Source organism: Falco naumanni, chromosome 6, assembly GCF_017639655.2.
Source record: "Falco naumanni isolate bFalNau1 chromosome 6, bFalNau1.pat, whole genome shotgun sequence".
Lineage (NCBI taxonomy): Eukaryota > Metazoa > Chordata > Aves > Falconiformes > Falconidae > Falco > Falco naumanni.
This window is the reverse complement of record NC_054059.1, coordinates 84,516,490-84,530,965: the sequence shown is the minus strand read 5'-3', so window position 1 is coordinate 84,530,965 and position 14,476 is coordinate 84,516,490. Positions and strand designations below refer to the sequence as shown.

Here is a 14,476-nt window from a genome sequence, read left to right as displayed (position 1 = left end):
TTTCCAGGCAGAAAAAAACCACACACAAGTGAAAATTAGCCCTCATCTCTATGTGTGTCTCTATGTCTATATCGTATATTTCTCTATGTCCAATGATTTCAACTTGCATTCACTGATACACTTTATGAACAGCCAAAATGTGTCTTTTTCTTCTGAAAGTAGAATGGCAGCTCTTAAAAGTAATTCTGGACTATTTGAAAAATAATGACATATTGTTTAGTTTTAGAAGTTACTAACTTATACTATTACAAGACCACAAGTTGCATCAGCAGTTTGATAATTTTCAGTAATTTGTCACTTAGTGTAATGAAATTTCCTCTTTGGATGGAATTAATATTTAGATGATAGGATTATACTTCTTGGTTGTTTTTTTTTCCAAAACCTTTACCTTTTAGTTTACATCAAAATTCATGAATCAGTCTATGCTGCTACACGACAGCAAGCATGCACAGGGAATAGAAACATACAGGTGAAGAGGATTAAGATGGTAAAATAAGACCCCTTCAGGTCTTCCAGCGAGTCAAAACTTGATGGTACCAGTTACTCAGAAGGATGCTCTTTCCAACTGCTCTGTTAATAAATACCCCTTTCCTAAACAAAGTGAAAAACTTTAAACACACACACACTCACCGAATGGCAAAAAGTAGCGCCACAGTAAGAATTTAATTCAGTCAGAGAAATGTGATCTCTATTCATGTTTCTCTCCTTAAAGCTGTCTCATTTTCAAAGCTACTTCTTGCAACTGCAGGGCAATGTTAAGAAAAGTAGACAGAACATCATAACAGGCATTTTTAGTGCTACAGCGATTGTCAAATGAGAAGTACCAAAGGACACTTGATTTACATTCAAACAAAATAGCATCTGTCTAATGAATTTTCACATTTCACTTAATCCTCAAAGCCCATTGCAGCATCTTAGTTTGACACCAGTAGAAGTTGAGTCAAAAGCTGGCAAACCTGCCCATAGCATCAGGGACAGCTGCTGAAGAAGAAGAATTAGTATTAGATACTAATTTCTTCCTCAAAGTAGGAGATTAAATTTTTTTGTGAACCTCTTAGTATACTAAGCTGCACACATGGGGACAAAGGATATACATGTTCACAATAGTCCACGTTTCTTCCTACAACCACAAGGAAACACGATGCACAGCTCCCCAAGATAGCATTGAACAAACAGGCCCTGAGATAGAAATGGTGTAGTGCACTGCGCTGTCAAAAGCGATAAACTGTCTAGTGAACGTGAGCTAACCTCCCACTCGGTGATGCATTGCAACACATGGATTACACCAGCACTGTGCTGGCATTGGGACTATTCCTAAACTAAAGGGCTAGGACATGCCTAATCAACAAAGAGGTTTTCTCATAACCTATCATGGGTAACAAAAAAAAACAAACCCAAAAACAAAAAACAAACAAACAAAACCACAAGCAGAAATCGGCAATTGTTGTAGTTCAAATGAGCAAAGATAGGATCAGCAGGGAGCACAGACCATTGAAGAAAGATGCATGCATTATCAATACCAACTTGTACAAGCTGGAAATCACAATAAAACAGTTTTTCAGATTCTGTTTCTTGAAGCTTCTCTTTATGAAGAGTTTGAATTCCTTATCCCTGGGCCAAGTGCATTTCAAATGATAAGATCCCAGTTTTTACAGTTCTCATTTTAGTAAATAGTAAAAAAATGGAAGAATCAAAACCCAACTGGAGATACATCAAAGACAGAAAGAGTATTCTCACTGTAAGTTGTAAGAGTCGTAACTAAGCTGAAATATAACCTTAGGTTACCCCCAAGTTCTGCTACAATAGGAATTCCAAAATAATTTTTGTAGACTACAGACTAGACAAGATAAAATAAAATCTCACAGAACCACTGACCACCCTAGGAGCTACGCAGCAGTCAAGTATAATTACCGTAGTCTTACATAATATTACTTTTAGCCTGCACAAATAGCCTTTTTCAGTCTGATTGCCCAGAAAGTTTTAGGCCTGCTTAATTTTAAAAATACCAAACAAATCAACTAAAATCCAACACCCCTGGCCTCAAATCTTGAGGGTTTCTTTCCTAGCATACATGAAATATCATTATTAGAAAAGCATGAAACTATACAGCAGTAAACAAGAAATATTTCAAATAAGGCTTACCCCTCCACATAGCTTCATTTAGCCCAGAAACAGGTTTAACTGTTCTGTCACTCAGCCAGTGTAAAACAAGTATGTAAATGAGTCTGGGCATAAAAAAACTGGGAAATAAAAAAAACCAAACCCACAAACAAAACAAAAAAAAAAAAACCCACAACCTTGAACTTTGTTAATTTTCATATAACCTTTTGCCTATTTCTGCTGTCTTTTTAGGTGTTCTACTGTCGATCACAAAGAGACTGCTGAAGTAGAATTAGCTCCACTTGGGTCTTTCAGCAGATGAAGAGATAACTAAAACCTAGGCCCCTACACCAGTAATCCAATAGGTACCTTAAGAGTCACAGATTTCCTTAAAAGTTGGGATAGAAACTGTTTTGGATTTATTTTCTGCTCAATATTTAGGCTTTATTGAAATGACTGTCACGTGATGAATCACTTCCTTTCTTCTATTGCTTGTGTTTGTCCTAAAGTATTATGACTCTAAAAGGTCTGGGTGGATTTTCCTGTGAACCCAGGCCAAGGCAACCATCCATGTCAGTCTGTTAAAACACAAAATACAACCTGGCATACGTTGAACATTAGTACATCGCCATACTAGAGAAAGGAGTTGAACTGTTTCACACCAGACATTTTTGTGATTTTCAGTTCAACTGGAGATTGACTGGCAGCCTGGGAAGTAGTCACTGTGTAAACTACCTCATCTATCAGTTGTGTGTTCCTTACAGGCAGAAACTGTACTAGTTTTCATGCTAGAAATAACAGTTGCCCAACTATTGCCCAAAATGTGAACATTAATAATCTAAATTTGAATGATTAAGAACGCCTTTAACGTCCAGTACAAGGAATCAAGAAAGCTATGATTTTCCAGGTGAACTTTGCCACATTCTGATAAGCAATTGTCCCGAGTATGATACTTCTACACATTTGCCCTTTTTATCCAAGAGTTCAGCCAGACCGCAAAATGGGAGGTTCACATGTTGCTTTTGTTTCAGGCTTCCAGCAGGGAATAAGCAGCAAAAAATATCCGCAGTAAGAATAAATCTTTGTAGAAAGGGATGAATAGTCTTCACTACCCTGAAATACGAGCCCGCTCCTCATGACAGAAAAAGTTTGGGGAAAGGAATCAGACCCTTCACAACTGTATCCACAAACATGCTGAAGGCAGGAGGCTGGAGGTCAGTCAGCTTCCCTAACTCTTTGAAAGTGTGAAGGCTATATTAAAAAGCAAAGCTGTGCCATTTTGGGTGAAAAAGCATTAAATAAAATCAATCACAAACAAATCATCAAGTATGAGCTTTATATTTTAAGAAACTACGTAAAAACATTTTAGTATCAAGGACATTAGAAAAACATTTTTTCTCTTCAGGAAAAGTAGAATATTGAAAACAAAGAAAGTAATTAAACATTCAAGAATATAAAGCCAATTTTAATCAATAGTTTTGGACTTATTCTTTAAAGAACAAATAAAAAGAAAAATATGTATTAAAAGTACAGAAAAGAAAAAATTGATCTTACAGTTTTAACTTATACCAACCTAAAATGCACAGCCTAACGATAACTATCTTTTGATCTGACTATAAGTAGAAGTTATACCAGTTAGTCTGTTTTGTATCCAAAGAGTAGAAATTCTTCTCAACTTAAAAGTAAAGCTGTCATTTAGATATAGCAATATACCATAGTTACAGTCAGGTTTTCTTTCAATTTATTTTTTTTTTTAAATAGTTTTAAATATTTCTAAATTCTAGAAATATTCATTTTTACTAAGAAAAGCATTTCATATCTCTATTCTGTGCATAGGGTCCTGTGGATATTCTCAGGATCGACACCACTGTAAGGTAACACTTGATCTTTAATGCTGAGAGAAACAGGTTATCCTAATGCTGAGAACATGGCTCACTTTTGAGTGGATGACGTGTCTCAGATAGTTAAGCCAACTTGGCAAATGAGATCAGTCTGTCCTGCTAGGAACGTCACAAGAAATAATTTTCTTTCAATGACCAGATATTTTTTGGAGACACATTTTATGGAACATGCATCTGTGTGTGTATGTACACATACACACACACATGCATGCGAACTTATACACACACACTTTGTCTTGCTGCTTTCTTGTACTTAATAAGATTTCTTCATCTGTTCTCTTCAATTTCTGTGGAGTTCTTTTAAGAAAACTTTGGAAGGTTGGTAAATACTACAGTACCTAAAATATTCTGTGTAATCCAAAACCAGTATCGTACCACTGAATATAAAAAACCCTCTTTCTTTTCACTTCTCTCTAAAAGGTAAGAGGAATTTCATACATAACTAACCAAACTTTCAACTAAAACCAAAATTTGTGAGAAGAGGACTTTCAGGATTTTCATCTGAAATAGGATTTTCATTTTTTAAAATTAATTAAAGAAAATAAATTGTATTTTAACAATTAATATGTACAGCTCTACTAAACATTTTACTCTGACCAGGAATGCATAAGAGTGAACACTACCTAAATGTACCTATTTTCATGAGTAAAAAGAGCGAAGAGTAAAGGAGAAAAACAACTTAAAACTGTATTTTGAACAAGTGTATACCTATCACACATTTCTATTCACTGCTCCCACAGAGAAGTAACAGTGCTTTGCTAGAATTTTACGAGAAGTTTGTTCTAAAAGGCAAGAGAAGAAACATAATAGTACTCAGAATCACACTCACGCAGACAGAAAAGAGGTAATTCTTTGTCTCCAAACCCTATCCCATACAATGGGAACTCTCATCTCTTGAGAAAGTAGGAGAAAATGTCTCACATTATATCCAAGGATTTTAAGTACCACCAAGTAATTTTGGTTAAAATAAGTGAGTTTGCCAGTTTTACTCTCTTTTCTTCTTGTTTTCCCCTCAATGACAGAAGAAAGGGGTGTTTATAAAACCTCTTTACCTTCCATTGACTAGAATATGCGGGCACACTGTTTAGACATTATTGTTGCCTGAACCCTAAGGGTGGTGCTAGTTTTCAAAGAAGTTGTATTTAAAATGACAAAAAAGTCTGTCTGGTTTGTCTAAGTATAAAGAGTAGTCAAAATGGAAAATGTGGAATGCCCATTCTGATTACAAGACACAAAATTTACATTATGCCCTGTCATATTCTCAGAGGAGTCTGTGGTATAGAAGTGAAACTAGATGAATCACTTGAACTTGACCAGCAGTTTCTGAAGAATTGTAATCAATGCCTAAAAGTACACAGTATTTGAACACACAGGAAATATATGTGCTTTTAGAGCACACATTTTCATCTCCTTAAGCTGTTATCAAAACAACACATCATAAATGTAGTGAGACTTAGCACTTTACCACTGACTAGACAAAGCAGGAAGCACATATTAGCACTGCCACATACCCCTCCTCAGAGATGAGCAAAGAGTCCCGAGAAAATCAACTAAACATCTAAGCTAGCCTTGCTTGGAGGAGGATGGTGGTAGGGAAAGGATTAAACAGCATAACTTCCTAATGTGTATTCATCCATGAATTATTCTATGATTTTTATATTATTTCAGAGCTATAATTGAGGTAGCATGTGACTTACCAAACCGGAAAAACAGAATAAAGAGCCTTTCAAATTGAAATGAACATATAAGTAAAACTTCATCTTAACATTAAGAACAAGAATACAAATCAGAACAAAGCAAATTTTAGTCTCACCATGGCCAGGGAGGAAGAGTGAAAAAATGTGCTATTGCCAGTCCACTGAAAATTATACCAATGTATTGTTCCTTTTAAAGAAGCAAGCACTGCCTTCAAGCAAAACAATGGAAGTCAATCCAAGTATTGTGAAGTCTGGATATAATACAGAATACTAACATTTGTTCTGAGAATTAACTGCTTTTATTTTTCTGCCCCACAGGCTTGACATACTATACTCCTTTATTTATTTTTATTTAAATATGGAGCCTGGGATTTATATTCTATGTATGTCAATTACTTACTTAAAATGATGTTCAATGCACTTTTATCCTCCCTTTCTAAAAAATTTTCCCTCATCAGAACTAAACGGAAAAGATTCAGGATTATGGCTGAAGAAATGAGTTTCATATCCAACAGAAAACTGACCTCTTCATTTAAACGATGGTAATTCAGGAGTAAACCACTTAAATTATCACTACAAAGACATTCATCCAGAAGTCTTGTAGACCAGATAAAACGTGTTTCCTTCACTGGTTTAAAAACAAAACAAAACAAAAACAAACAAACAAAAAAAAAACCAAACCAAAAAAACCTAAACTTAACAGTGATGGAACAGAACTTTCGAAACATTTGATCTTTCAAGATGACTGTTAGTATTTTTAGGACATGGCTTTATTACCTTTGAGAGACCAAGAGATGCTGTGATTACTATACCTTGGTGAGATTAAACACAGTAAGTGTGCATACTTTTTTACAGGCTAACTTATTAACCACCAGAAAGCTACCATTTTCTGACTAAAAATAAATAAAATAAAAGACAAAAAAAAAAAAAAATATTCTCACTCACTGTAGGGTATCTGCAGGACCGCCTGAAAATGACTTATGAGTGCCTTGCACAGCCCATTCAAAAATACTTAGCTGCCATCTAGTGGCTGAGTAGGCCGACTTCTTTATGGTGTCTTCCAGGCTCTAATTAACCACTTCTTCCTTCATTTCTAATTTTTCAGCTTGTGTTCTCATCCTTCTTTCAGGGCCTAAGAAATGCTTTCTTAGAAGGAGTTTCAGCAAGAGTATCCGAGGACAGCGTTTGAATCACAAAGTTCAGCTAGTAGTCATATAGGGAAAAGAACTAATCTCTTTTTAAACTGTATTGAGGCCTCAACTCAGAGTGCCTCACTTCATTTTTATTTTTTTTTTTTAAAAGTAATTCATTGATCAGCTAGTTTTAGAACATGAAAAATCTATTAGTTCTTATTAGGCTTTCTAAAAAGAAACCAAAAAGAAATCTGAAAAATGCAGCACATTTAAACTGAAAAGTAAGTTCTAATATTAAGACTCAAAACCAGATCTCCATTACTACAATTTGAAAATTCTGCATAAAAACTGTATCTCATGAACATGAGCATAAAAGACAGAGTATACCCGATCTGCAATCGTTATGTCCTGGTGTGAAGTTCAAACAAAGGTTAGATTCCCCTTTACTGCCTGAACAAAGTGTTCGGCACTTCAGCAGTGCCTCTGACCCCAGCAGTAAAGCCTCCTGCCAGGGTTCTATCATCTTTTGCTTCACACAGACTTTGTTTGCTTTCTGTGCATTTTTGATAAAGCATGATTTGTTCTCAAGGCTAACAAGAAAAAAACTACCTGCCTACATATGCTTCCTGATATTCACCCACTTTAAGCTACTATATCCCAATTCTAACATTACACATTGGACATACAGTTAGAACCTAAGTCCCTGACCATGACATATTGCAAGCCTGAATATTTTTTGCAAGATAAGAACAAAACTGTTTTACATCTCTGATTTTTTTTAGCTTTTTGTTTTCTGAGAATGGACTATGCTGGCATGATGTTGCAGGAAGTTTACATTGATACAGTTCTCCTTAAAACAAAATATCCAATTCTATTTGTCAGGACAGAGACCACCAGTTAGCTATAGCATTTACTTTGAGAAATACAACTGGTACAGCCTTCACTATCATTTGATTCATAGCAAAAAATTCCAAAAAAGTTTGCTTCTATCATGCTCCTTTCTTTCCTCAGTGAGACAACTGAGTATACTAGATCCTTGTGAATATGTCAAACATTTTTGTTGTTTTTTTTTAACCCAAATGTGTATCTTCCTCCCCAGCCCCTGCTGAAATCTAAGACTTTAGCTATGATACTTTTGTAGGAAAAGAACTGTTTTAGAAGATCTGTTCATTGCCTTCTGAAGCCTTCTCCTCCCCCTTACAAAAAGTAATCTGGCAAGTAGCGAATGGACAGGAGTGACACACATTCCCAGGCCACTGGATCCTTCTAAATTAATATCTCAAGAAAGAAAACATAAAATGAATCAGTGTAGAAAGAGTCACAGCCACAGAATGGTTGGGGAGCTCATAAAGTAAGTTCCCAGGTTTTCTCCAATTTCTGCTGAATACAACTGTTAAACAGTCTCTCCTACAGTTTGCCTCTACCCTTATGAAAGCTATGTAATACCAAAATAAAGCGGCTTTTAGAAACTTCCCATTTGTATTTTTTCTTTTTGTATGTGTAGTAGAATAATGTCATCATTCCAGACAAATCTTACATTTACCTTCCTTATCTTACCTTCACCTGTAAAGAATCTTCTTTATGACATTTCATTTAAGAGAGAGTTTTGAGCAGCATGCATATTTCTGAGACAAAATCTAGCAGTGACATTTTATAATAATGAAAAGTAAATCCCAACCCCCCCAATATTTTATATTTTCTAAACAGACTGATCATGTATTTTTCTTAAAAGATTTCACAACCTTTTTTCTTGTATTACTAAGTGTCAAAATTGGAACATTTCAAGTATCACTAAGTTATTACCCTAGGGAGTTATAACAATTTGTAGTTAAAGACTAGAGTAAGGAAAAAGGTCCCTGCTAGTTAGCAATACTCTAAAGAGACACACCAATGTTTTTATACGCTTACAGTATTTTTCAAAGGAAAGTATATTCAACGTGGGAAAATGTGTCCTGTGATTTAAGATTTTAAGGCTGGCATTGTTTCCCTATAATACTGTTGGAAAGTGCACCAATAGATCAAGCAGTAGAAATCTGTCTTCAGTGCCTGAGAACTGCCAAAATTTTATCTGGTTGTTGCTACCAGTTGAAGTACATGGTGTTCCAAGAAGTTGTATAATTTTGGTTGAGGGTTTATTTGTTAGTTTAAATGGGGTGAACCAAACCAAAGTGAACAAATGAGCCAGAAACATTACAGGTATAAGAATTTTTTGATGTCAAGCTGTTCCACTGTAAATATAGTTTAAATATTCAGTGTAAACTATCTCATAACCAAACTGCTGGAAATTGGAATAGTCTGGCAAAACCTCATCTCCTGAGACAGTATGAGGGAGACCAGCCATTACCTGTGGCATGAAGAATACATTACATCCGGACTCTGACTTTCAAATAAACGAAATGAGCGCTTTCTTTTTAAACTTCTATGATACTCAGAATAGACACTTATCACAAATGATCAAAAAAAGAAGAAATTTAAGAAATTTGAAATATTTTTATAATAAAGCATAAGAGAACAATAAATTTACGTGACTTTGAAACAATGTTACTTTTCTGTTCTGTGATGTCCCGCTACTAACCCAAGCCTATTTTTTCTTTAAATCATTTTACAATTCTAAGATGCTTTTTGTTTTCCTTTTTGCTTTCTGGTGAGACTCTGTTTTTACCTGCCATATAGCAAAATCAAGCAAACCTGAAAACAAAGTTAAAACAGCAAAATTTGCAAGGGTAACACAAAAGATTGGGGGTGTGAAACTGTAAGGAAATTGGCTTTTGCACAGAAATATCTAAACATCAGGTTTGAAGCTGGAGTTTCTAAATTGGGACATTCAATTTTTCTTTTCTTCCTTCACTAAATGAGTTAGGCCTAACAAAGCTGTGTCTGTTTGCACTGGGAAGACTAAGCAGACATTGTTGCTCCTCTGGCAATTCAAAATGGGGACTTTCAACGACTGCCAATTTTTCTTATTTTTTCTCTGCTTACCAATTCCTCCACTAAAAACAGGCACACCCCAATGCCCTTGTTATTTTGATTGTAATTTTTAATAATTAGTTATTTTGGACTCAAAAGAACAGTCTTAGAAACTTTAGGAAATTATGCTGCAAAATATGCAGGTAAATGTTTAACATTGTAAAGGTACTTTTATATAAAAGGGATTTTATATAAAAAAAACCCTTCCAGCGGCAAGAAAGTATAGAATCCAGGCTCTGTCTGTGTTACTAATGCTTTTAATTTAGAATTATTCTGAAACTTTTAGTTAACACTTAGGATAAAGTGATAAATTATCAGCATCATGTTGCATCAGCCTTTTTTTATGTCAATATTGACTATCTCCAATTATTTTAATAACATGTGGAAAATATCTTTTCCCAGGGAAAGGAGAGGGAAGAAGCCTGTAAGTAGACTTAGTTGATCAGTTTCAAATTTTACACTAGGGCTCTCTTCCTTTGTCATGTATCAACAGAAAAGAGAAAAATCACCTACTTGGCTAACTCCAGGCAGTGCTTGCTTTTCTCAGAAAGAAAAACTATGGACAAGCTAGACAAAGAACAAAGGAGACTAGATCTCTACTAGAAACTTTTCATAGTATTTCAGCACTTTAAACAAGTTCAAATTACACCAAGAATGATCTGAGTGCAACGGAGGATTTATCTACAAAAATTATGAAAAAAGTTAGTGTGCCCATTCTACTTTTGAGATGTTTAACAGATTGATACAGATATAATATACTCAACTGTTTGGGACTGTACAGAAACATTTTGAACACATTAAAACATTTTATCCACATAGAGTTCCTCAAATTAAATAACTTCCACTCTCATTTTCAAAAGAAACCAGAAGTATGATGACCTAATACAGCGTGCATTCAAAACAGTTATTTCTGCTCTTCATTGATCAATAATAGTACAGAAATAAGGAAATTCACATGACTTCATCCCTCTTGCTCAATGCTGATCTTTTATGGAGATCTCTAACACCACCAACAAATGCAGTTCAGTAACTGGACCACATAAAAGGATACTTTTAAAAATAATAAAAAACACCAGCTTGAAGTAAAAGTTATTTGTTCCAGCCATCAAACAGTGTTCTAGTGCTGTTGGTTAAACTTCATTCTCTTAGTAAAATAATCAGGTTTGGTTTTTTTTTAGGTAAAGTACCTAAGCATTCATGAACCTATTCCCATTAATTAATAGTTCCAATAAAACAGGTCTTTTATATAAGTTGTTTCTTGTAATGAATTAAAATCCTAAACAAATTAAATATGCTTCTTACATGCAATACCTTTCTGGAAGTATAGGAAAAAGTTCTTTTTCACAAGAAATACTGCAAAGCATGGCTAATGAAACTTGGGTGACCAAATTATAAAAATAACATGGGACAAATGCATTTTAGTTTAAACTTAAAGCATTGCAATGTAGAATAGTTCTGTGATGTTATTTTAATTAACGGGGTTTAGTTTTTAAAAGTTCCTAATTATGGAGGTAGAAGAATTTAGGTAACTGACTAGAACTCCTTTAATGTTGTTTGGCAAGACAAAAGCCACTAGGGTAACATGAGCATGGTAGGGCAACTAGGCATAAAATCCTCGATTGAACCTGGATTAAATTTGCAAGTCTAATGATGAGGCACACATTTCACTAGGCATTCCTTATTTTCTCCCTCAAAAGCAAATCACTCATCATTTTCACAAATGTTACTCAAAAACCCCACAAAAACCAAACACCACAAAGAAAAAAAAATAATAATCAAGAGGAGCTGGCCACTCCTTGATTCAAACCAAGATTTAAGGAAGCCAGAACTTTGTCTTCCTCTTCATGACTTCCAGAACAATTGAACAGTTTTATTCACTAGGAAGGTAAGTCTGATGCTTGTCATCGGAGAGTTTTCACAGGAAATAGGACAGTCTTTTGAGGAAACAAAATGTGAAGTTCCTCGACTCATTCAAACTGCACCACATTTAATGAAGAATATAACATGAAGAGTGATGTGTAAAAAAAAAAAAAATAATAAAATACACTGTGTTTATGTTGAACAAGTCCAACCCAGACCAAATCTTCACTATCCCAGTATTACATTGTCTCCCTTTGAAGTCCAGCATAGCACCCTAAATCTGTTCACCTACTACTACTGCTATAAGCTTTCAGTGGAGAAGCCGAAAAGAATCTCTGCTACTATTACTGACATGAACTTTTGTAGATTAGCTAAAACAACCAAATCTTCTATTACTATTCCTTTAGTAACACCATCAGAGCTCCAGAACCAAGTCTTAACTTACTTCTGAGTGAAATGAACAATAACATTTTACAAGAATCATCTTAGACAGGCAGAAACCTTCAGTCTCTGCACGTGGATACACTATGGAGCGTATAAGTATCTTGAAATAAAAATTGAGAAACAAATGCACAATTCCAAACATTTCCGTTTAGAACATTCAGTACACAGAGCTATTGCAAAAATTTCTGAAGTACTGCTTTTCTGGTCTTTTTACAAAATTATAGATAAAACACTTCTATTAGAATCTTACCTGTGCCTGCTGAACATCTTCTGTGCATTGTTTCTCTGTTTCTAGGACAGTAGATTTCAACTCTGAAAAGAAGATACAGATTTTTAAAAAGTTATATAAAAATAATCCATTGATCCTTCAAAATACACATTAATAATTTCATGAGAAAGGGTAAAGTTTAAAAGAAAACAAATGTTAACTGTCCCATGTTCCAAATTATCCATCTAAAATTAACCTAACAGGTTATATGCACAAAATAAAGTCAGCCTGATCTTAATTTGGAATATGTGTATTTTCACTCAACATTAAATACTGTCATCCGAAACTTGAAAGAAATCTATTTTGATTGTCAAAACTTCTGATTCAAAGAAAAACAGTTACTTATGACTCTATTTTACATCTTCCACAGGAGGTCAAGGGGAAGATTCTCATGCTTGTTCTTCCCATCCAACCTAATTAAGAAGTATTTCTGTCTTTAACACCTGGGGGTTGTGTCTGTTTACAAAAGGCCAAAAGAACCTGGGAGCAGAATGATGACTGTTGGCAGCTATGTTACCTTTCTCATATCCTCCACTGGCCCTCCTTTGCCCTGCCATCAAAATGTGAAGTCTCCATGATGAGGTAGATAGTGATACAGTTCTAAACTCACACTTTAAAAGTGTGCTTGAATGGAACCAGTCTTAGTATTGCAAATGCATTTTGAGAAATCTCAGTTTCATCCTAGCTTTATTATTCACTGTCTACATCATCTCAGTCTTACAAAGGGATAGTTTGGGACAATACACTGATTGTGCAAGTGTACAGTCAGAGCTTCCCACAACTGGGAACATTCAAACTGAGCACACAAAACTAATTCTTCACCTTTGTACTGAATTCCACACACTCTTTTTTGGGCAAAGAGCCAGCATTAATTTAGCTCTTGAAATTTTGACCACACTGAAAAAATGAAATAAAAGTACTTTATTCTAGTGTATCTTCTTCATTTTTTTTCCACTTTGGAATAACTAATGAGAATCCTAATGAATATATAAGCATTCCTTCACTTAGTTACTGTCTTGGGGGGCGGGGGGAGGGTATTTGTGCAAGAATGATGGTTTTAAATGGAACTACATATCTCCAACTATCACTGTGACAGTGAAAAATAAAATAGCAGTGAGACTAAGAACTTTTATCTGTGCATTTTACTTGGAAAATGATAATCAAAACATAAGATACCACACACATGCCCCAAACTAGATTCACTTTCTTGTTTTAAAACCTGGATAACAATTATTATATCTACTATAATACTAGTCTTTGATCTCTCTGTTTTCATAAAAACATTGCAATTTAAACCAAACCTAAGCACAAAAGAAATTACATTAAAAGCTTGATTGCGCTAATATTTATTTTAGTAAGAGACAGGTACTGTACATTCCCACATTGTTTCTACAATGCTGTATTTTGATGAGCTGCTGGATAAAAGTAGTAGCAGATTTTGTGCTGGAAATGACACAAGCATGTAACAACCCAACACACATTCAGGACCCTCAAGCCTTCCAGTAAGCCATTGCAGAGAATAACAGAGACTTCATTTATTCATGGAAGAGAGAGAATCTTGTAGTTGTCGTCCAGAAACTCTGGATTCATAATTCCTAGCCATTTGGCCTCCTCACAGCATTCTGACAATCCCGGCAGTTGGGAGGCCACACATAAATTGCCAGTTGCAGTTATGCTGCAAGGCTACCCTTTAAATTTAACAATCTTCAAACTTTTTAAAATTTAATTTTTTAAGTATTTACTAAAACAGCATTTCAAAGTCTTGTCTGTCAGAATTGTTCCTAGTCATAAAAAGCGGGATGAGGATAGGTTGTTGTTAACAGTAAATAACTCATCATCTCTCACTAACAAATTTTTAGTATGGATGAATCAAGCCTTGTTGCTGGCTTTTAGGTAAGTCCATTTACTGAAGAAAATTCAGGATGCTACTGACGAATTGGGCACTTACTCCTCATCGCAACCAAAAGAACCCCACCAAAACCAGTGAAATATTATACTCTAGGAAAAGTTATTAATGTCTATTCTGAAGGAAGAGTATTAACACTTTTAAATGAAGCAATTGTGAGATACTTGTTATACAAATTATCTGGAAGAGAAAATTTTTTG

At 34.9% G+C, this 14,476-nt stretch overlaps 1 protein-coding gene across 1 annotated transcript in view; it reads right to left on the bottom strand.

Annotated features, from left to right (window-relative positions):
* FMN2 (formin 2) overlaps positions 1 to 14,476 on the bottom strand; it is a 165,634-nt gene that overhangs the window by 112,649 nt on the left and 38,509 nt on the right. Inside the window, 1 exon segment of the mRNA XM_040599133.1 lies at positions 12,353 to 12,414. Within this exon segment, the coding sequence (XP_040455067.1) occupies positions 12,353 to 12,414 (62 nt within the window).